At 46.3% G+C, this 25,428-nt stretch overlaps 1 protein-coding gene across 3 annotated transcripts in view; it reads right to left on the reverse strand.

Moving 5' to 3' along the window:
- ADAT1 (adenosine deaminase tRNA specific 1) overlaps positions 1–25,428 on the reverse strand; it is a 528,266-nt gene that overhangs the window by 355,976 nt on the left and 146,862 nt on the right. For all 3 annotated transcript variants that reach the window (XM_069635460.1, XM_069635462.1, XM_069635461.1), the window contains one exon: positions 6,300–6,354. In XM_069635460.1, coding sequence (XP_069491561.1) covers positions 6,300–6,354 — 55 coding nt within the window. The remainder of the gene's footprint in view (positions 1–6,299; positions 6,355–25,428) is intronic.

Raw genomic sequence — 25,428 nt, forward strand, 5'->3', positions numbered from 1 at the left:
AGCCTTCCAGGTTCCAAGGATGGAAGGCTCAGGAGATGGAACATAACACATATACCCCCCTTACAATAACAAATGCAATGCTTTAACACATTTTAAAATTAAAAGATTTTTAAACTTGGGAAAAACGTAATATCTGAACACATCAAAACAACAAGCGTGTTGCCAAACATAAGTACATATAGAAATTAAATATCCTACAAGACTGAATATGAGTATTGATAGAGGTGACATTTCACACATGACCAGATCATTTGCGCACAAAATCCTGCAGCCATTTGGGTTCTCGTCTCAATCTCTTAGAAGATAACTCCACATCAACAGAATCAGTGTCCCTTGACACCCTGCTGAAGCCATTCTCATATTTAGCCAATTTGCCGATAGACCACACCTCCCCTCTTTCCACTATCACCACACCATTCCTTACAGCTGAGATTCTCTTAGGACCAACACATTTAGTCTCCATGCATTTATGAGTTGAACCTTGGATTCTGTATCAAACCCCACTCTGCTAATTTCCATTCTTGTTCCTTCACCCCCTTTTTCCCATCAAACATTTCCTTGGCATTTCTTTGACTCTGTTTTATGAGATCCAGTATGCCTTTCCTGTCCACAACCACCGGAATTGCCAGTCTGAACTACAATTTAGTACCTGGCTCTCTCCCTTTTAATGACACAAACAGCGATATCTTTGTCACCGAATGGGGTGTGGTGAGATAACTCCACATCATGTGGTCTAAAACCTCCTTCCTTGGCAAACCTGACTTTAATGCTAACTGGATACCCCCCTTAATAAATCTATTGGTTCTCTCTACCATCCCATTCGCCCTTGGGTGATATAAAGCTGTGTGTGTATGCTTAATGGCATAACTGTTGAGAAACATCTTCATAAATTCCGAACAGAATTGAAACCGTTGTCAGTGACAATTTCTGTGGGGAAGCCTTCCCTCAAGAAAATCTTCTGTAAAAATGCCACTAGTTCCCTTGCTGTCACCTCCCTGACAGCACTCCACTCCACCCATTTAGTGTGGAAATCCACTAAAAACGAAAACAAATATCAACCCCTCACCTAACCCCAAAACAGGGCCCATTATGTTAAGCGCCACTTTCTTCCAAGGCTGATCAGGAACAAAGTTTGGAATTAGTGGTGTTTCCTGTACAACCTTGGTCTTGTCACTTAAACAACATGGTGTACAATTTCTGACATAATTTTCTGCTAAACTGTCCATCCCTTGCCACCAAAAACAATGTCTTAGCTTTCTCTTGGTACCACATACACCCCCTGATGAGCTATTTCCACTAACTGAGCTCTAAGCTTCTCTGGAGGTATAATACACAACCCTCTTCTGAGCCTCCCATCAATGACACTCAATTCATTCTTAACTTCTCACCAAACCTCAAACCTCTTCTCTAAGGTCTCTTTGTTGGGCCAACCTTACACTATCCACTCCCTAATCATTTTCATGTCTTCATTAAGGTTCTCACAGCTCTCCCACTCCATTTGTTTTACACATCCTATTTCGACTTCAGCAATAATAATCTCCTCCTTCCACTCCCCGCTCACTTTCTCATCCAATGCTACTGGCACGCTTGACAGGTAATATGCAACTACATTGCGTTACCCTGGCAAATAAACTCTGAAATGATAACCTTGCAATCCTAAGTACCATCTCGTAATTCTTTGTGAGCCTGCGGCCCAGTTTCCACACTCAAACATTTGAGCTAACAGCTTGTGATATGATCCGACAATGAATTCCCTGCCCCACAAAAAAAACTTGAAATGAACTATCACCCAAAACACCGCCAAAGCTTCTCTTTCGATGACAGAATAATTTCTCTCAGCTCCCTTCAATGTCCTTGACGCAAACGCTATCACACATTCTTCCCTGTTACTATCATACTGAGTGAGAGTTGCTCCCAGACCTAAAACACTTGCATCCACTGTTAAAACACATCTATCTTTTGGTGAAAATTTCCCTATTAAAGGTGCCCTCACAATGTCTTCCTTTATTCTTTGAATTTCCTCCTCACATTCCTTGGACCACTCAAATTTGATACCTTTCTTGAGTAAAGACATTAGGGGCGTGGATATGACTGCAAATTTCCTTACAAATGTGTGGTAGTATTCTGCCAAACCCGAAAATGATATCAGTTGGTCCCTGCCATTAGGATTTGGAGCTTTATCAATGGCCTCTACCAGACTCAGTTTTGGGCTGATGCCGTTTCCCGACACACTGTGTCCCAAATATTCGACACTCTCCACAGCTATTTTGCACTTCTTTCTTTGCACTGTCAAACCTGCCACCTTCAGTTTACTCAAAATCAATCTTAACAGTTCATCATGCCTCTCTGGTGATTCTGCGTGAATTAGTAGGTCTACTGGAAACACAATTATGTTTGGTACCCCTTCCAACACCTTTTCCATCACTCTCTGGAATACTGCTGCTGCCCGGAGCCAATCCAAATGGCATTCGGCAGTTATTGAATGTCCTTTCTGTTGTTACAAAAGACGTAAGATATTGACATTCACTTGCAAGGGTAACCTGACGATACGCTGAGGACAAATCTATAACTGAAAATAAACTGGAGTTGCTCAATATTGACAAGGCTTCTGAAATGATAGGTAATAAGTGGCAATCCACCCAAATACTTTTATTTAAGTCTATTAAGTCTACACAGAGTCTGATACTTCCAGTTGACCTTGCCACAATCTCAACTGGAGATAACCACTCAGAACTTTAAATCCTTTCAATTATCCCATTCTGAAGTAACATTTCCAGTTCCTCTTTCAGTTTTTCCCTTAACTGTTGTGGAACTGTTCTTACTTTATGCACCTTTGGTATTGCCTTCTTCTTGAGTCTAATGCAATGTTCGAAAACCTTTAATTTTCCTAGGTTTTCTGAGAAAACCTCCGGGAATTCTCATCTCTCCCCTACATCAGCTACTATGGTGGTCGGTATAGGCACACTCGCTTGGATGTGAATTCCTAAACTGAACTGTTCATCCCAACCTAACAATGACGACCCTTCTTTAGTTACATACACATCTGCCACACAGCTCCTGCCTTTGTATTTAATGTCAGCAGAAAACTTTCCAAGCAGCTCAATCTTGACATTCCCATTGGCATAAGGTTCATGTTTTAGTAGGTCTTCAACTCTCCCATCTACGCTCTTTGTACTTCTCTTGTGACCTTTTAGTCCATGGACAGCAGCTGTCTACCTTCATAGTTACCACTTTAACATTTAATATGAAAACCTTGGTTGGCCCTTTCCTTTTTTCGGACAGGGCACTTACTTCCAGAACGTGCTTAACTTGAGTCCTCGATTGGTTCACTGAGACTTCTTCTTGCTCCGGACGTCTCCATTCTGTTTCAATGGGTTCTATTGATGATGATTCACGACAAACTCGCGCAAAGTGTCCTCTTCTTTTGCATTTAATGCAATTCACATTCCTTGCCGGGCAAAATATATTAGAAGATAGATGCCTATTGCTGCCACACCTGTAGCACTTAATTTCTTTCCCTTCATTAGTTCTTCTATTTTGCTTTATTGCAACAATTTCTTGTCCTTTTTTCTCATTCCTCATGCTTCTCGTGTAGCGGCAAGTTTGTTCCATTCCTCTAGCAACTTCAACTGCCTGTTCTAACGGTAAATCTTTCAACAAATGTTTTCTTGCACTCTGGTGTTGTTAGTGCACCATACTAATTGATCTCTAATCAGGAAGTTCGTTAGTGTTCCGAAATCACACGTGTGACTCAAGGTTCTTAGAGCTGCCACAAAACACTCTATCGGTTCTTGCAGTTCCTGTGATCTTTCAAAGAATTTGTGGCGCTCGAAAGTGATATTATTTTTGGCTCAAAGTGATTTTGCAAGTTCTTTTCTGCTAATATGTAATCATCTATATGACCTTGGCCAGACTCTTCTGGTTATGGGAGGCCTTCATATTCACTTTGCCCCTCTGCTCCTAGGTTATGCAGTAGAACAGCTTGTTTTCTGGTAGGTGCAAATTTGTCTCCACCTATTGCCAAAAGGTAAGTGTAAACAAGTTTTTTCCATCTATCCCACCTGATTGCAGGTGTACCAGCTTGAGCCAAAAAAGGTGGTGCCATGCTTGCAGCTGCCATGTTTGTAGATGCCTTGACTATCTCCTGTAATTGTGGCCTTAGCTGACTGTATAACCTTCTCTTGTTTTCTTTTTTTTGTATGTTGTCCCTATTTGGTTTCTTTGAATTCTGATCACACTCCGCATGTGACAGGTAATCTCACATGTATCTCTCCCCTTTTTTTTATAAATAAACTGCCACAATATCCTTTAATTTACAAACAATTCTTCAAAATGCTGGTTCTGTGTTGTAAGCCCGTTTGCACTGCCTGGCGCTTTGTTGTAGGCTCGTTTGCACTGCTTGTTTCCAGGGTGCTTTGTTTATGGGCCAGCTGTTATGGAAGCCTTTCTTCCTGTGTGTAGTGTCAATGCTCGCGGGTCCTTTTCTCTAACCTGCAAGCGTTGCACGGTACTTTCTGCTACATATTGAGTTCCGCTGCGATCCTGCCCTTCGACCGTAAACTTGTACCGGCTATTGGGTGGGAGAAGAAGCCTCTGCTCGCTCAGATAGCGACACTTCCTGGCCACGCCACATATGCAGCCCCAGCTTTGTCCCTCAGCACGGGTCTCCGTTTTCCTCACGTGCAGATGGGGTCTCCCACAGGCCCGTGCAACCATCACACAGTGTCTTTTTTGGTTCTTTTTTCAAGGGCCTGTCGAGACATATACAGAGCCTCCAGTCGCCCATTAACCGTCTCCTCAAGGATCTCCTGAGCCTTCCAGGATCCAAGGATGGAAGGCTCAGTAGATGGAACATAACACAGAGTCAATGGTAGAGTCTGAGTTGGGCGGGCAAGGAGGGATAAAGGTGGAAGTGACGGCAGCAGCTGACACTCGTTTCATTGGACGGATGTTCTAGAATGAGGTTGGCAAGGCTTTTGGAGGGGTTGTCACAAGGCCATAGGGACCCAGGTGGGAGGAGAGAAGAGAGTGGTCAGACCAAGAGAGAGCTGTGACCAGAGGAGGTGAGAGGGGGAGGTCAGAGTGGATGAGTGTGTCCGGCAGAGTGAGTTGGACCAGAAGGGAGAATGGAGAGGGATAGAGAGGTGCAGAGGTCGATGAAGAGAGTGGATGCTGTGCCGGCGGAGTCCAATTGGATGTTAAAGTCACCCAGGAGTAGCAGGTTGGAAGTGGTTGAGAGTAAAGAAGAACAGAAATCAGCCCATTCAGAGAGGAACAGGGAGGTGACACCAGGAGCCCGGTAAATGGTAGCAATGGTGGAGGAGGGAGAGATAACCAATTTGCAAACCAGGCCCCAAATGACGAATACAGCTTAGTGGGTAAGATGGAAGAAGGAACCCACTCAGGGAAGATTAAGGCAACTCCACCCGCCAACACGGTGGGATCGAGGCTTGGAAATGATCTTAAAGCCGTCAGGTAAGAGAGAGTAAAAAGCAGTGACTGAGCTGGCATTGAACCAAGTCTCAGTAAGTGCGAGAATGGCAAGGTCAGTGTCTTCAAGAAGGAGGCAGATATCAGCAGAGTGGTTGTTGGCTGAGTGGGCGCAGAGTGTCGCCAGGTGGAAGCGATCTCTGCCTTTGAAGGTTTTCTGAGGTGGAGTCCAGACAGGGGCGTGGTACTTCAGTCACAGGTGGTGGAGCAGGGAGGGAAGAAGGGGAAGTACTTTTGTAAAGTACATTTGCAAGTACATTTGTACTTGCTGCTGTGCCGTTCTGAGTCCCTTACAACTCTATGAACTGCTTGTACCTTCATGATTCTTGGACCAATGAGATGTGCTATTGCTATTCTATGAATTCTCACATTGGGGAGGAAGGATAGCTCAGGGGCAACGCTTTTGTCTTGGAAACAAGAAAATGCAGCGCAACACAGGTTCAAATCCCGATCCTGCACTTAGAAACCACTCGCTGGTATTAAGCATGCGTTATAGAAGAACAATTATAATTATAATAATTATGTATTGTTTAATTATCATTTAAAACTAAGGATGATTACTATTGTTAATATTTGTATGATGTTTCTTACTTTTATTATATTTTTATAACAAAATGCAGCAGTACTGACTGGCAACACCCTGTCCTTTCTAGTCACGCAAAAACAAGAGCAACACTGAAGGGCTTTTGATCTCACATTCCATGGTGCGGGTGACATAACATGTATTAGCAAACCCCTACAAATCCTAGTCAGAATACAGGGTCTATTTCACAAATATGGAAATTCTCAGCCGTTACTGGCACACTCACCTCTGGAAACCTCTTTTTGCTATTACTTCAGCATGGCTGTCATGGAGCGCATCCCCTATTAAGAAAAAAATAGAAAGGCATTACTTGCACAATTCAGGTATTCTCAATTTTTTGGTTGGGTTCATATTATAAACTCTGTTAGTGGAGACCTGTGAAAAAGGACTTGAAAATGTATAAACATGATTAAATGACAGATGCTATGTAGTGAAGACACTTTTGCGAATCTTTGTCCGTTTCTGCACTTTTGACATCATGACATGTACTCAAGCTTGCATCAAAGCGTTTTTGCACATGATAGTTCACAATTTTCATAGTTTAACAGAGAAGTGATCGGGCAAATCTATATTTTGGCTTTGATTATATGATAAAGGCATTTAATACATATTCCAACTATTTATTTGGGGACCGGAAATCCCATTTCAGATTGTTAAAGGAACGGATGGCTTGGTCGGTAACTTTTACTGACAACATTTGAATTTAATGACTGCTCTGATAAAGAAGTATAACCAAAGGTGCAACAGAATATATGCACTGCTTTCTCAAACCTATACGTTTAGTTAAGGCATAACTCATACATAAAATACTCATTACTAATAGGGGTGTGGTGAGACTTATAAATGATGTGTAGAACTAAAATGGGAAGATCATTGGGGGTGTCCTCCTCCCAAGTGACTTGGAATCAAAGTCGGGAAAGAACCAAATCTGCTACTGTGCCAGCTAGTTGAATAACACTAATAATAATAACAGGTTTTAATGTTGTGCTTCAAGCCAGACTCCTTCTGCATTCAAGCATTGTATAATACTAGCTTCATTAATACCTAATGCAATGGTCCTTCATTTGTTTGACCTAGGATGAAGGGGTGTCAGCCCTGCCAGGACTCAGAACTGGAAGTTTGCCCCATGTTGAAGTTGAGCCTGTAATGCATGCATTACCCATACTAACGCAAATGTGTTTTTTATAGAGTGCTTTCTGTCTGAATCAGCAACTTCCCTTTTGACCCTTATCTGGAGAAGAGGTAGGGTCAGTCACACCAGGAGGCCACAATGGAGTGAACTGATATGGAACAGCTGATACCCACAGGCCACGCAGATGTTACAAACAACAACAGGGGAAAACCTTGTTTGGAAAGAAAACCTTGGGTCCATGTTGTAACTAGCGCCCCTGCTGGGCTCTTCCAGGAGTCACGTGTTATATGACACGTGGGAGCCGTGTGTAAGAGGGGAACAGAAGGTAAGTACCCTCTTTCTCAAACTCAAATTCTTACAGGATAGTGCACCGGCAAAGGACTTACACAGTATCCCAAAATAAATTAGATGGGACAACTCAGAAATTGAATAACTTACCCAAAAACCAAAAACATACAAAAATATATTTTAATTTATTTCAAAATCATTGAAGACTAGAATTAAAAAGACCCGAGAGGGGTATCTGGGAGAAACAAACAATGTACAACAGATAAACTGAACAAATTCGATGCTATTCAGCAAAAAAGTGGGGTTAGTACGTGTCTTTTTGTATGTGCACAACTAATTGCACGATCAAAAAGTAGGGTAGTAGCAGAGATATAACATTTATCGAAACTCTGTCAATGCGGCTTTTAGATATTTAGAGCCAGGGTGATAGTCGACATACGTATCGGCATATTGCAGTAGATCAGACACTATCACTAAAGTCAGTCTTTGCAGGTGTAGCCGTCTTCAGGACAAAAGATGATGATTGGTGAGGTTGTATAAACAATACCCTTTTCTTTCATAAATATTTTGTTCTGGATGTTTCAGACCCACTTTGAAAAATTAGGAAAGGCGAGTTGGAAAAATCCTCCTTGTGGCAATCATAGGAGTCCAAACAAGAGTTTTAATATCCTGGGTACAAAGCTTAACAGCGTCTCAATGGCATAATAATTTTGCCTGTAGGGCGAAAACACTGGATTGGATGTCCTTATTTATTGGATACAATGCATCCAAAAAAACTGATTTCTTCTGCCGGCTCGTGGTATAGTTGCTCCCAAAGTAGTTGGAAGGGTACTTGTCTTCGAGCAATAGCTTTCATGCGTTTTGTTATTGTTCCCTGGTTTTATTAGGATGATCAGATACGTCTCCAAACACAGCTGGCATACATGATATCAAATTCCATATGCTCAGGGTCGCGGCCAGATAATTTTGTTGATACTGGGAGGTTTTTGTTTACGCCGCTACAGGAAGGAGAGAGACCAGCTTCGTACTTGCGTAGCAATTGCCCTGCCATCCCGTCAATAAAGACACGAGCTTGGCAGTCAGTTTCCACCATGACTCCTGCCTGCAGTGTATCATTTAGAGTGGCGCCAGGAAGCCACCCCACACCCCAGCCCTGGTGGAGCTCTTCGGAGCAAGGCACAAAAGGGGCTAGTGAGGCCCCACTGTTGGCCTCCCCAACGGGTGTGATGCTGGCCTCCTCTGCATACCAAAATGGTAACTCCCGCCTGGAGGTGCCGCCATCAGAAATATGTTAGGGACGGCAATCCCCCTGTTCTGTCATTGCAGCGTTGGTTGCTGCCATCCACAAGAACTAGGAGGGCTGCTTGCGGCGTGGCCCGGGAAGGAGAGAAAAGTGGCAGGATGCTGCACTCCAAGCCACAAATAAAGGTGCCCACATGCGGAGACAAGGAGGAGCGACATCAGGATTGTACCGCAGCTGCGCTGGAACATGCTGCAGCAGCCTGGCACCATCGGCCTGGCCTCGGACCTCGTCCCAGATGATACCTGTGTGGCCAGGCGGAACGACCTGGCTGCTCTCCTGAGAAAGGCACCCCCGGCAAGGGGAACGGAAATGGCGCATGGCCACAGTGAAAGAAAGACCTGATCCCATCGGAGAGAGGAGGGGAGCCGCCAACATCTCCCTGGCCGCGGCCCTCATCCCAGAGGGTGCCTGTGCGGCCAGGATAAGGTTGAGGCCCAAGCCGCCGTTTGTGCCTACTCTGTTCTGGTGGGAAATCATCAATGCTAAACCACCACGACACCAACACCACCCCGAGTCTTGATGGGCTAGGCCGCTGCCTGCATGTCTTCCCAGGCACCCTAGTGCGTCTTTGCCGGCATGCAGAGATGCGCCATTCCCCAACTGAGATGTAGTACGTGAGCACCCCAGTGTGCTGGGCCCCATCATGTGCTTTTGGGGGAAGCTGTGTGCCTGCCTGGACCCCGTGAGGCTGTGATCCTGTGGGCTGCCGGCAGGCTCAGTTTGGGCTCATAAAGTTTGCCTGAATATGTATCTGCCCCATTGCCCCAACTGGACATCGTGTGGCAGATGTGGCTCCAGCACATCCGGGCACAGCTTTTCCTGCACCACCGCTCCTCATGACCTAATAAAGTTGTACATGTGGGCCACCTGGTCCCCAAGTTGATCATGACACATGCACCATTTTCCACGCACGTGAACCCACAATGTATTGCATGTTGCCGTTGTAATTATTCAAAATTTTACACCTGACATGGGATGTTGTGACCAACGCCCCTCCTGGGCTCTTGCAGAAGTCACGTGTTATATGACAAGTGGGAGCCGTGTCATCCTGTCTCGCCTGCCTGCAATGTATCATTTAGCACGGCACCAGCGCTGCGCAATAGCCAGTGGGCCTGCATGTCAAGGCCTTCCACCACCAGGGCCCGCGGTCACCAGGCCCCTTAACAGCCAGAGTAAGCAATGGAACACTGGAGAGTGGAAACGTCCTCGATGGAAGCAGAGCGAAATTTCTCCAGGAGCAAGGGATAACAGGACTCTACTTCGGAACTGAAGCTGGGGGAGCCAGGGCAGGGAAACAGAAGGCAGGAGAACATGAGACAAAACTAGTAAGAACTCCAGGAAGAAACAGACAAGAAGGAGGGAGGAACAGGGTACTTACAGAGTGCCAATAAAACACAGAGAAGTTGCGTCACGGCTTCCCTGCCAGTCGTGGTATTATCCAGACGAAGGAGGAGGCGACATGTCTACATCAAAGAGTGAAGACGCTAACAACTACTCCGTCAACGGTGCATGCCGTGAATGTGTAAGCGTCTCCAAAGAGACCAACTATGGCATAGAACGAAATGCCAGTTCCTGACAGCGTGCCCCCGCCCCTCCAGTAGGGCACGGGCCACGTTTGCCTGGGTCAGACCGATGGAATTCACAATCCACCTTCACCCAGGTCTGTTCATGAGGTCCAATCCATTCCAGTCAACAAGATATTTTAGGGATCCACGTACAATACAGGAATCATGGATGACAGAGATCTTATATTCAGGGTTCCCACCGATGTTCACTGGAGGAGGACGACAAAGCAGTCAGAAGAAAAAAGATTAGGCAAAACAGCTTTCAGGAGTGTTGCAAGGAACACAGGATGAATCCTCCCCGAGGAGGAAGGCAGCTGCAGCCTAAAGGCAACAGGATTGATATGCTGTATGATTCAGAATAGGCCAGGTAGTGTGCAGACAATTTGCTTGGCACTAGGCGTCTCTGGAGTAGACGTGTAAATAACCAGACCTCAGAACCTAGTTGGTGCGTTGGGTTATCTGAACAACGTCAGTTCACTTATTTCTCTGCCGATCTTTGAGCGTTCTGAAGGTTCCGTAAGGCAGACCGATTACCTTCTTGGATAGCCGATACACGAGTTACTACTGAAGGAAAGGTTGCATCTGAAGAAGGTAGTTCAGGAGGCAAGGTAGGGTGGTAGGATTAGGTGCAGAGGAAAGGACTGACTGAAATAGAGCTATGCAAGGAATTATTGAAGGTGAATTTGTCTAATGGCAGTAGTTTTGCCCAGTCAGCAGGCAAAGCAGTTGTATAACAACGTAAGAAATGTTCAAGGGTCTGGTTCAAGTCCAGTTTGGCCATTCCAATGCAGATGAAATCCAGAGGACATATTCAGTTTAATGCCCAGATTTTTACAGAACGCCCCCCAAGAAACTTTGAGGTGTATTGCGGTCTGTGACCCGATATGATACAAGAGGGTCTACTTTACAAACGGAACATTTCTTGCAAAAATGTCTTAGCCATTTCAGGGGCAGACGGAAACTTTTGCAAGGGAGTGAAATGTGGTAGTTTGGTAAAGGAATTCACAGTAACCATGATGGCCGTGAATACATTTGAATGTGGCAATTCTACAATAAAGCCTGTGGATATATAGTTTTCCATGGTCTGTCTTGTGGAGGCAATGGGGTTAACTTCCCTACAGGCTTAGATGATGGATTCTTCGTCATGGTGAATGTGTTGCGTGCCGATTCATGGCTGGCCACCAAAAATGACGCTTCTAAGAGGTCTCAACTGTTCCTAACAACTCAGTGTCCAGCGAACATGGTGTTGTGACCTAGAGCAAGCACCTCCACTTGAATCCTGGAAGTGGGTATGTAAAAATGGCTCTGAAGGCAAATCAATCCATCTACCAGGTGGTATGGACGGTCGACAAGAATCATCAATACCAAATGTTCTTTGAATTGCCAGTGTAATTCTCTGGAGGAAAGTAGTAACGGTCATGATAAACATTTTATTCTGAAGGACCGCAGTGGGGCGAGATGGAGGCTGGAAATATAGACTTTGCATGGACATCGCATTTGCCAACCGATTTTGGGTTCCAGCAATGAATGTAACAAAAAAATCATAAGAAGAAAAGAAGTATGCCCAACGGCCTTGCTGAAGCATTCAAATTGTTGCAAGGTTCGACGATTGATGTGTTCAGTACGTATCATGATGCTATGTAATTGTAATTGGTTATTTATAAGGCGCTTAATACCAATCATCACCTGCTTCGGGGGAAGCAATTCGCCAGAGGGTTCGGCCCCCACCACGAGGCATCCATCTCATGGACAGCAACAAAGGCAGCAGCAAGTAAGCCCACTTGGGCAGACCTCTGTGTCGAATTGCAACAAAGGATCTTTATTTTTGATGCTAAATCACTACTAGTGCATTGTAATGATTTGCACTTTGGGTCCACATCTTAGTTAGTGCCTGCATCCACCTTTTGGGTACTGTGCACCTTTATTCACAGTCCTGCGACCGCTCCAAGATGGCCGGCCTTTTCTTTGCACCTGAGTCCTTGTGCTGAGCGGAATGCCTGGGGCCTGTGCTAGGCCAAGCCCCAGATATCAGGGCCAGTGAGGGTTGTTGGCAGGCAAGGCCGGCCCCCTTCCAAAGGCCCCCCTGAAGGCCCTGGCACCCGAGATCCTCCCTCACTCCCTCTGACTCCAGCCACCGCATAATCATCACAGTGAAGAGGGTAGGTCGAAGTCAACACCTGCTTCCCCTCCCACCAGACACACAAAACGGAAGAAGAACAAAAGGAACCATGATCGATCGTACCGTTTCGGACCAGTTCCAAGTGCTCCCATGATAAACAAGTACGTTGAGAGGTACCCACTCAGTAACCCTTTAGCCCGGGAGCAGTGCTAACATTGCCCAAGGTGGATGAGGAGCCTCGAGGCACGGCCAAAGACACCTCCATTGACAGTCTCGACTAAAGCACCAAGAAGCCATGAATAACGTTGTTAGAGACACCATGACACAGCAGCGTTAGACATGAAGCACACGTGCCATCCGCACATCGGGACACGATCATGCACCCGAAGTACACGAATAACACATGCGTACAGTTCTGTAAGGTAGAGGACAAACAAACGTATATGCTGTCTTCACGTTTATTATTTTTCCATTAACTTGACCGCAGCAATATAGAAACTGCAAGAAGCTGCAGATGCTTATATGCAAATAATCCCATGGAAATGCAGGAGCACCCGAGGGACCTGACAGAGCCATAAACAACTAACCTATGGATACTATAGAATAGCACAATGTAGATGCCATGCTATGGCTTAGGGAAATTACAACAGGCCACAGACCCTCGGCTGGAGCTGAACGGAGCAAATTAAGGCTACACAGAGAGACAGGGCTTCCTGCCAAGGCCACCAAGATATGAGTGACATTCCATTCCCTGAACTACAGTAACACTGGCTGCAGCAAATACGAATAATTGTTCATAAATGCAGGCTAATTCAGAGCTGCAGAGCTCAGAAAGACAGTCTCTGGACACGTGACCCTGCCAAGCCGATGATGAACCAAAACTAGCAGCTGGGAAAGCGGAGCAGTCTCACGCAGCCAGACATGAAGGGAAGCAGTTAGGCATTCCATGCATGAGTTTGGGGTCCACAAACTCCTAGTGGCCCTCCTGCCTACTTGGGTGTTTATCCTAACAAGTTGGTAGCAGAGAGATGATAGGCTGCACCAGCCCGGCACTAAGCAGTCCCCTTCGCTGCCGAACCCGAGAGGCTGTGGCACCCTTGCGTGGTTTTCGAGAAGAACAGAAAACGCGTACCCGTTGAAAAGGCCGTCGGGAGCCGTTTGAAAATCATCCGCCCGGAATCAGCGAGTTGTCCAGGCAGACCAGGACAGGGAGGCGAGCCCCTTGACGGGGAGCCGGAGAGCCGGGCAGCCGAGCAGCACCAGTGCAGCACGGAACATTAAGTATTGGTCCAGGCTAACATCAATTGTGGGTGCAAGGGAGGGTACGGAGTATTGTGGGGTAAAAGCAGGTATTGTTAAGTACTAGTGAAGTATTGTCTACCAGTGTGTTATAGCATTGTCTAGTATCGTGTTGTGAGTAGGGACTGGAGCGGAGGTAGAAGTATCTTTTTATTTTGTGTTTAGGCCACATTCAGGTTTCAAAGGCTTCGATGACAAAAAGTTAAGAATAAAAGTTTTCCTGTGGGTTGGGCGTTTTAGCTCGGGTCATAGATGATGGTATTCCCGTGAGGGCTAGCTAGCGCTATCCTAGATTGCAGAAGGTGAATTGGCTGGTTAAGTCTCATGGAGAGAGGCATTTCACATGTTAGGTGATGCAACAGGTGCAGTTCAATCACAAGAGAATAAAGGTATACTCTTCCCTGGAGAGGCAGGAAGACAGAGGTGGGGTTGGAGCAACGAGTGATTGTTGTGTGTGCACAATTGTTTATTCACCTGTATTGCGATTTTAGCTTGGTGACGTCACTCTTAGGTTTGCACATAGGACGGGGACATTTTGGATGGTGAGGAGCTAATATTGTGAACTTGGGATTTGCAGACAAGTTGATTCAGTGGCGGAGAGAGGCAGCGATTGTGAAGGAGGGGCTGTGCGTGGAGCATACCTGGTAATGTGTAGAGCCAAAGATGCTCGTAAAATATGGAGAGCAATACCATTGTACTGTGACTTTTATTCCTTGAATAGCGTATTATCGAAAACCTCAGCTTGAGGTCAGGTAAAAAGGGATACAAAAATATATCAGGGAAGAAGCGGGGGAGTCACCCCCTTCAATATTAGTGTAAGACATTGCCACCTTATAAAGAGATATAGTATAGTATAGAATGGACCAAAGGTACTGAGGACAAATTCACCAAATCATGGCCGCCGTGTGGCAATTTCTCCAAAGTCGTGCAGCAATCACTATTGACATACATACAGGCTACTTATAAGGGAAAGAAATTGATCAAACGCATGGGGGTGTTCGAGTTTGGCGCATGTTCCAGGAGGGAGAGGGAGAAGCGACGAGATGTCCATGGACGCTGAATGAGCATGAGGCAAAGGAGCAAGGGAACCATCCCTCTGCACCTCCTCCTGCCCCTCCAGGTGTAGTATCTGATGACACAGACAAAGCACAGGGAATGTACCCAATTAGAGAACTGAGAGCAGCAGAGGGATATTCAAATCTGACATACAAGCCACTACTATACACTAGAGAGAACTAACCGAAAAGTGCAGCACAGCCTGTTACAAGTGCAGAGGAGAGTGAGGAGGGACTGCAACACGCAAAGGCAGAGTTTAAGGGTATAGGTACAGAGAGTGAATAGCAGCACAGATACTCTTGAAGATTAAGGGAAAGATGACAGGGGAAGCAGAGGGAGCAACTTAAGCAATCGAGAGTTTGGAAAAGGATTGCAAAAGACTTGACTGGGCAGAACAAATGTAGGAGGAAGAAAGAAGGGAAAAAGAGAGGGAGATGAGGTTGGAGCTCGAGGACAGAGAAAGGAGGAGAGAGGAGAAACTGGAGCCTGAAGACAGAGCACGAAGTAGGAAAGAGAAAAAGGAACAGTTGAAAGGGAGCGTGAAGAAAGAATAGAAAGATCTGAAGGAGAGGAAAAGGGAAGAGAGGGAGATGAGACAGAAGAGGGAGAGAGAAATATAAAAGGCAGAGAGATGAAGGGAGATAGCAGAGTAAGAAAAACGCAAGTTAGCAGAGAGGGAACAGAGGAAGTTGCAGTTGGACAGGCTGGTGAGGGAACAAGCACGAAAGGAGGAGGATGAGCAAGCAATAAGGGAGGTTAGCAAACAAGTTGCCCTGGAATGGGAAAGAAATAGACGGGAGGCGGAGAGGCCAGTAGAACTGGTCAGCATAAATACGCAGGGAAGTAGCGCGGTAGGAAGCAGCGCCGCACGCCAACGGATATGGGCAGGAGGCAGCAAATATAACCTGGTGGATATTGATCTTAGGTCAGAATCCAACATCGACTCGACATCAAGGAGATTTAATTTTTCCGATGATTTCTGCAGCAACATGAATTTAGAGTCTGACAACGGTCACAGAGTCAACGGTGACGATAGGTTGGAGCAGAGCAGGCTCCACTCCACGTGGACATGGGATTGGAACATCTTAGTACTGCAGATCCCATGGACAGAGAGAAGGAGGGGCCGATCTAGAAGAATGAGCACAGCAAGCAACCGACAGGTGCACTACACATAACACATATGTTAATAGACTCAGGGATCTCCCAGGACCCAAGAGAGAGGAGATCGCACTGGCACATTCAGGAGGACGATTGTCTAGAGCTCATGACGTAAGCAAGCGAGTACTCACACTAGAGCCAGATGACATATGCACAGATATTGAGGACGAGAGGGGGCCTATTCAGATCAGACAGTATCGAAGGACACCAGAGGAGAGGGCAACGTATTCCCAGATGCCATTATTGGAAAGGGGAGGGATGAGGCCTCAGTATGTACCCTGGAAACACACAGACAAGGAGAATGTCAAATGCAGGTTACTCTCATTAAGTGCCAGAGCTGGGGTGTGGATTTATGAGATGGAGAAACTGGCAGCGGGTCACTGGCTGGCAGTGGGTGACGTAAAGGGGTTGTTGGTTTCGATACTGGGTGACACAGCTGATGACATATGGAAGAGGGCGTGGTTCCCAGGAGTGAAGCTACGGAACACGGCACATGATGGGTCACCATTTACAAACTGCAGAGCAGCAGTGTGGCAAGCGTTACGGATGCAGTATCCAGACATGTCAGACATTGGATGCGTGAGGATGAAGACCCTGTTCAATATATTCAGGAGATTCAAGAGCTTTGGTGTCTTGAAACTCGAGAGCCTTGGGACAAAACTATAGCTATATTCTATCACATTTTAGTACAAGGCCTGCCAGAACCAGTACAGAAGAGTTTGAAAAAATGAGTGGGAATGGAGGCCAAAGAATGGCCAGAAATACAGCTTACAATAGTACATTACTGCAGATTATGGCAGGAAAAAGTCAAGCAAAAAGCATATGAAAGGAAGGCAGATGTGGCCAAACTAGTACAAAAGAAGCTATCAAAATACACGATGGAGGGGGCGGTTCTAACCAGCCCCACCCCACAAACACCAGCACCACAACAGCAATGTCAACCACTACAACAGTACGCACCGCCCATGGGAGGAGGGTACATGGGACAGGGCGGGTTCCAACCAGGGTTTTGAGGGAGGGGAGAATTCCAAAGGGGGCATGGGTTTGGACCACAAACGCATCAGAATCAAGGGGGGTTTCGGGGATATGGTCAGTAAATTCAGCAGGGACTCGGGGATTTCCATGGGGGTTTCCCAGGCATGGGGAGAGACCCACCTCAGTGCTGGACATGCAGGCAGCTATGACACATTTCGAGAGCGTGCCGATTTAGAGGGGCACAGCAAAATTGGGGAGACCAGCGGCAGCAGAACTATCACGGGGGACAAGAGGATTATTATTCTGCAAGCACCAGCACCACCACAAATGGCAGCACCACTACCGCAGTATTTTCAGGTGCCACAGATCAAAGGAAGGCAACAACAGCTAGTACAACTACAGGAAAACAGCACACCAGAACAAATGGACACAATGGTAACAGTACCGGTTAGGTGACTGGGAGGGGTTACTATGGTAGGGAACAACCCCTTTACAGGGAACAGGTTATCTATGTACCCCCAATAGGACAGCCCACAGACAAACTTGATGTGTACCATCCTGTCAGTCACACCCAATCCTGCGGAGGAACCTCGCATAGGGGTGGCGATAGGTGACAAAATCTTTTCCTTTCTTATTGACACTGGGGCAACTAGGTCATGCATCCAGGAAGGGACATTTGCGTTTTTCCTGGCGATGCCATGAACACTCAAGGATTCTCTGGGGCATTGGAAGTGGTTCCTTTTACTCATAACATCTCACTATCTATAGGAGATCATGACTTATCACTACTGTTACTTTATTCTAGATGGACACCTGTGAACATATTGGGACGCGACATCATGAGAGACTAAACATGACAATCTAATTCACAGACAAAGGCATCATATGCTCAACACCAGGAATAAGCATGATGAAGGTAAGGCAAATTGTTCAGGCCTATTGTGGGCGCACCGTACAGGGGGAGTGCCAGTGGACCCCCAAGATAATTCAATATGGGACACACTTCACCATTGCATGGATGCCATGCATCATTGGGGAAGGTGTGGCGAGTACCAAACGAGTACATGTTCAGGCCAGAGACACCATTGGATGAGTCAAAGGGAACAATAGTGTCAATTGAGATTGAGGCAGTGTTGGCAAGGGAGGGTTGGATTGCAGTGCATGCAACAGATGACACTGGGAGGGCATGGAGAGCAATAATTGCTGTTGAAGAAGGACGTAGGCTGACCACAGTGACAGATGAGGAGCTCGTTGGGGAAGAGAGGCTGGAAATTGACATTTTGCTCGAAAGGAGTGTAACATACTGGTTACAGATCCATTACTGAGAGGTGCCACAGAGAATGGCGATTGCGCAGGTGGCGCCACCCTCATTCTGGGAAGAGGATATGTCCAAAGTACCAGATAGCTGAAAGACCATGAGTCTGGGGTGCATCAAGAGCATAGGGGAATTGAAGATCAAATTGAAACCAGGGGCAATCTTGCCAAGAGTAAAACAGTATCCCCTCACCAAGGAAGCAGATGAGGGCATTTATGAAACTATCAGCGCCCTCATTGAGAGAGGCATCTTGGTACCATCAGAATCTCCATGCAACACAGCAGTGTACCCTGTACGCAAGGCTAACAGGGGGTCGTGGCATTTCATACAAGACTTAAGACCCCTTAACTATATTGTAGAAGCAGAGTATCCAGTAGCAGCGAATCCAGCAACCATTTTGTGTGGCATTCCATTGGAAGCCACCTTCTTGACAGTTATTTATGTACCGCAACCAGAAGTTGAAACACACTCGTTTGCCACAGGGTACTGCGAGTCACCTTCTATCTTCAACAGAGTGATCCAGATGGATCTAGGCAACATAGCGACCGAAAGCACGGTTCTGCAGTATGTTGATGACATTTTAATTTGTGGTGAGACAGAAGACGAGTGCAGAAGGGATTCAGTGCACATGTTGACAGTTTAGCTGATAAGGGGTACAAGGTAGACAAGGCAAAGCTACAGTACTGCCAGAAGGACGTTCTGTACATTGGACAGTTGATCTCTAAGGATTACAGACACATTGCCCCAAAAAGAGCAGGAACAATATTTGCCACACCACAGCCCAAAACAGTGAGGGAAATGCAATGATTCATAGGGTTGTGCAAATACTGCAGAGCATGTGTCTTTGACTTGATTACAGCACATACACCAGACCACTCCTGACTGCACTGAAAGAGGCCCAAAGGGGAACAAAGATACTACAATGGACTGTAGAGATGACTGACACCTTTGAGGAGTTGAAGCTGGCCAAATGTATCGCACCAGTATTAGGGACCCCTGACTACAAAAAGGAATTCTTCCTGTTCTCCCACGCTGACAGTGCAGTGATGAAGGCAGTACTAACACAGAAAACACGCATAGGCCATAAGCCAATTGCTTAGTACAGTGTACAGCTTGACCCAGTGATGAGAGGATATTACCCATGCAAACAATCCCTGACAGCTGCATCCTTTGCAGTGGAAAGAGCATCAGCAGTGACAATGGGGTGCACCACCACTCTTTATGTGGAGCACGCCCTGTTTGCAATACTGCATAAGCCAAAGAGCACACTGACAACCCAGAGAGCATCACGGTATGAGGTCATACTGTCAAATGTGGGATTGAAGAAAGTAAACCCAGACACATTTCTGGCAGATGTCCTTCAACCAGGGGACTGGGCCCATGACTGCACAAGGAACATAGAGCAATGCAGTGAGACACACAGGATGGAGGAAGATGCGCTTGAGGGGGAGACGTGCTGTACATTGATGGTTCATCGACTATTGATCAAACTGATGGGTTTCAGAAGTACTGGAACTGCTGTAGTCATGCTGAAGGAGGACTGGACAGGTGAGGTGGTTGCAAGTGTGTGGTTACCTTCCCATTATTCAGCATAGGCAGCAGAACTAGTGGCTCTCATATTGGCACTAGAGCAAAGCATAGAGAAAAGTGTAACAATCTGTTCTGACAGTGCTTACGTCACATCAACAGTACATTCAGGTTTGGCGCATGGCTGAGGTGGGGGTTCAGAAGGGCAGATGGGACCCCAGTACAACATGCGCTCTTGTTAGGCAAACTGATAGACGTGATTGCATATTCAAGGGAACTAGCACTAGTGAAATGCCAGGCACACACAGAAAGGGAGCACGCGATTTCAAGTGGAAATGAGGCAGCAGACTATGAGGCAAAGTGTGCAGCATACTTTGGGGAACTGAAAGACAGACCCAACGCCCCAGGGGGAGTAAGGAACATGGTGATGAGGGAAGGTGACAACAACATACCCGAGAAACAGATTATGGAAATGCAGGGAGCGGCACCACAGGAGGAGAGAGAACTATAGGTAAAACGAGGATGTTCCATGTCACCAACAGACGCCCAATGGCGACAAAACAATACAGGGAAAGTGGTCATGCCACTTGCTTTGTTGAAAACAGCACTGGCACAAACGCATTATCTAACACTCACAGGAAAAGAGGTAATTGCTGCATGCATTGGAGAATCGTGGTTTTTCATTAGTAACTGAACTGTTTGACTTGCCAGCAGCTCACAACTGGACACACCAAGAGAGATGTGAGAGGAGCCATACCAAGACCCGAAGGCCCATTTCTGCATCTCCATGTAGATTACGTAGACATGATCCAAGTGTGCCAAGGATACCGTTACATAATCGTGGTTGTCTGCCCAAACTCAAGGTTGATAGAGTCTGTGCCCTGTTCATGTGCTGATGCCCTTAGGGCAGCAAAATTCCTGGTCCGGGAAGTATTCCCAAGATGGGACGTCTGTGAGGTCCTGCAGTCTGACAATGGCCCTCACTTCGCCAATGAAATGTTTCAGCATATCACAACCCTGCTAGGGATCAAACACAAATTTGGCTGTGCGTACCACCCGCAAGTAAATGGGGTGTGTCAACGCCTCAATGGACTATTGAAGGAGTGCATTGCCAAAACTCAGCAGAGCACCAAGAAAAACTGGCTTCATTGTTTGCCGTTGGCACTATTTGAATTGTGCAACAAACAAGGGTCTGACCACCATTAAACGCCCCACGAGGTGGTGACAGGACGGCGCATGCAAGAGCTTCTGATTGTAGCATCTAAGATCCTACTGGGCAGGCCAGATCCCGCCTACGCTAACTTTTTAATTGCCTCTAATATTATCCCTGTTTCGAAGAAGGTGAAGACCATGGGAGTCATCTTAGTTGACGAACAGTCCATGCGCTCGCACGTATCCTTCATCCGCTCTTCTTGCAGCTTGATCACTAAACAAATTAATTATATTTGTCCCTTTCTTTCAATGAACATCTGTACCTTGCTTGCCACTGCACTTGTCAACTCGAGGTTAGATTATTGTAACAGTCTCCTAGCTGGCAAGTAGCAAGATAATATTCAAGCCCTTCAGGTCTCACAAAACAATGCGGTCCGTGCCATCCAGGAATTGGCTAAATGGGCCCATGTTTCGGAGGCCAGACAGTCCCTTCACTGGCTACCGGTCAGGCACAGGATCAGTCATAAGATCCTTACCTTATCCTTTAAATGCAAATATAATGTGCGCCCCAGATATTTCACTGACACAATAAAATCCAAGGTTTGAGGTAGGGAACTTCACTCCTCCGCCTTTCCAACTCACCCCCAACCCAGGTACAAATTGACACACTTTGGAGGCACCACCTTTAACGTCCAAGCCCCCCTGCTGTCGAATCATCTTCCAGGCCATATATGTACGATTGAAAGCCTAGTCTTTTAAAATAAAAAGAAATAAAAACTCTTCTCTTCAATCAGAACCCTGATTGATCTGTTCTCCACCTTCTTTAACTCTGTTGTTTACTGTCTCTTTGTGTGTTTTGTTCCTTGCTTTTCATGTTGCGCTCTGAGGCCTACGGGCATGTGGCGCTTTATAAAAATTGAAAGAAAGAAATAAATAAGTAACAGTGATCAACAGGGCCAACATTGAGGATCTTGATGAACTACAAGCACGTGCAGATCTTACAGATTTAGGGAGGCCTGGCCATCCTATGGTACGACGATCCCAAGCAGCTGAAGTAGCTTCTGGAACACTTGTTCACATTGACAGCTGAAACACTGGACTTCATTACGAGTCTGGCGATAGCGGTGCCGAAAAAACCGGCAGGCTGCCGCCGGACCTGAAATACCATTCGCCTCCATGATTGCCGGAATCACCGGGGCATTACAACCCCAGTGACCCGGTAATTCCGGAGGCGGAATTCCATAAATCCCCATTCCCATGGAGTCCCATAGGACTACTTATATAGTCCCATAGGACTCCATGGGGATGGGGACAATGGAAACACTGGTTCCGTCTATGACGGAACCAGTGTTTCCATTTCCACCTGCAGGCAGGTGGTGTTACTCCTGCCAGGTCAGACCTGGCAGAAGTGACACCTCCCGCCTGCAGAACTCGGAATCTGCCGGTCCGGAAACAACAGGGGCGGCGGATTTACCACCACTGTTGTTTCCGGACCGGCAGGTTCATAATGAGGCCCACTGTGATGTTTTCTCCCTTCTTCCGCACATGCAGGTTGAGGCAAATGTTGTTAGGACTGTATAGGGAATTCTCCTGATGCTACCTCCCACTGACCACCCAGAAGCATTTTCCAACGAATTTGTACACTATATAAGTAGACCCAGACGATTCAGAGCCCGATCCCCTGAAGTATATTTCCTCGTATTCATAGAGTATCTGGCCCAAGTATACACACAACTTGAACAAAGTGCTTACCCCATTCTGCCCACACTCAGAGATCCCTTAATAAGGAAAGTCTGGGAGGAGATCTTTGCATTTGCTATTAGCAACCACCTAGTTTGCAGAGCTTGAGGGTACTGACAAGTATTAACATAATAACGCATTTCTTGCAATTTTCAAGCAGACACCTTTATCATCTCATTAGCTGCAAGGATCAAGCAGCGTAAGTGGTCATGTCTGAAACAATAAAATGTGGTTTAACCTTGGTGTGTTTACTGATCCCCATTGGAGTACTGGATATTATAGTCTGGCAGCTCTACTTCGCATGAGTGCTACCACTGTATCCACTACTACTAACAATCCAAGCAGGAGGAACTACCATGTCAGGTGGGAGAGAAGATACTGCTGATAAAGGAGAGGTAAGCGCACTGTTGATGCAGACATGAAGGGAGTTGACATATATCTCACAGACACAGCACGAGTAACCAACAACATGTGCTACAAACACATATCCAAAGTTCGTATGGAAACCGCTGGGGAGAGCTGTTATGTCTGCTCCTAAATCCCCTACGCCATGAGTGCTTCTAGAACATTAGAATGCAGATCTAAAGCCTATGAGAAACTACCACCGACGTGGGGAGGGGTTTGCTCCCTAGTGCACATCAACTTGCCTTCATCAGTGGTACCCAAGAAAGATGTGAAGATTGATAGATTTCCGAAGATGGAGAACAATAAAAGGAAGAAGAGGTCACTAGAGGGAACACCACCTGTCCAAATAGAACAGACTGATGAGCAAAGAGAACTGAGCAGAGTGAAGAGAGGGGAGATTTACTTCTCAGGCAAATCAGAATCATCATTGGACGAAGTACCAGCAGTACACAGACTGTTCAGCAGAACACAAAGTTTCTTTACATCACTGATTCCAGGAGTACAGACTTACGCAAATGCCAAGTGGTTACAAATCACTCGTTGGGAGTTGATCTTAACAATACATTCGACACTAAATGGATTCAATGCCATAAAGGAAGAGCTCAGAGCAATAAGGTTGGTGGCGCTCCAGAACAGGTACGTTCTGGATCCCCTCACAGCAATGGGAAGGAGGAGTTTGCACACAAATAGAGAGTTCATGTTGCACATTCACACCTGCTAGCGATGAAGACAACAGAACTCTCTCAGATCTAGTTTCACAATTGGCATGAATACATGCAAAAATGGACAACGAAGCAGGTGGAACGGGAAAGGACAAGAGCTGGCTAGCATACCTATGGCCATGGATGCCATCATGGTTGTCTGATGGACTGAAGGTGATAGCTGGAGCACTAGTGCTAGGAGCGGCTTCAATATGCAGAGTGAAGGTATGCATTAGAAGGTGCAAGAAAACAGGAGAAGAGGCAATGTGAATGGAGATTCTGATAGATGTGAACATAGGAGGATCAATGGATGACATTATAAGAGAAAGAGACAGACTAAGGGAGAGAATAACTATGTGTGACCTATTTCCGGCAGGGACCAAGGTGGACAATCCCTGTGACCCAAGGAAGTATGAAGGGAAGTGGGTTTGGTGCAATCTCGAAGGAATGTGCTGTTACATGTACTGGTCCTTTGATGATCATACAAACCAACATCGACACCTCGGAGGATATATGATATAAGATATGGCGGTTCAAAGAAGATGAGTGGTTCTTTCGTGATGTGGTCGACAAGTCGACCAGAAGGGGGGACTGAAGAGGGTAAGTCAAAGTCTAAACCTGCTTACCCTCCCACCAGACACACGAACCGGAAGAAGAACAAAAGGAACCATGATCAATCGTACCGTTTCGGACCGGTTCCCAGTGCTCCCATAATAAACAAGTACGTTGAGAGGTACCCACTCAGTCAACCCTATAACCCGGGAGCAGTGCAAACATTTCCCAAGGTGTATGAGAAGCCTCGAGGCGTGACCAAAGACACCTCCATTGACAGTCTTGACTAAAGCACCAAGAAGCCATGCATAACGTCATTAGAGACACCATGACATAGTAGCGTTAGACATGAAGCACACATGCCATCCGCACATCGGACACGATCATGCACCCAAAGTACAGGAAGAACACATGCATACAGTCACGCACATATTGTCTTCTCGTTTATTGTTTTGCCATTAGCTTGACCGCAGCAGTACAGAAACCGCAAGAAGCAAGAGATCCTGTGCAAAAGCTTGCAGATGCTTATATGCAAATAACCCCATGGAACTGCAGGAGCACCTGAGGGACCTGACAGAGCCATAAACAACTAACCTGCGGATACTATAGAATAGCACAATGTAGACACCATGTTATGGCTTACGGAAATTACAACAGGCCACAAACGTTCAGCTGGAGCTGAATGGAGCAAATTAAGGCTTCCCAGAAGAGCGAGAGTGTGAGGCAGGGCATGCTGCCAAGGCCACCAAGGTACGACTGACATTCCATTCCCTGAACTACAGTAACGCTGGCTGCAGAAAATACAAATAATTCTTCATAAATGCAGGCTAATTCAGAGCTGCAGAGCTCAGAAAGACGGTCTCTGGACACGTGACCCTGCCAAGCTGATGATGAACCGAAACTAGCAGCTGGGAAAGAAGAGCAGTCTCATGCAGCCAGACAATGGCTTGCAACAAAGTTGTTACAGAAGAAGCCGAATGTTGCATGACAAGAACAAGCACTCTTAGTCTTTGGTGGTGCACACACGATATAATGCAGACACATTGTTGTTCTTACCTTGAAAGGGTT

This window comes from Ambystoma mexicanum, chromosome 1q, assembly GCF_040938575.1.
Source record: "Ambystoma mexicanum isolate Mex_15411 chromosome 1q, UKY_AmexF1_1, whole genome shotgun sequence".
Classification (NCBI taxonomy): Eukaryota; Metazoa; Chordata; class Amphibia; order Caudata; family Ambystomatidae; genus Ambystoma; species Ambystoma mexicanum.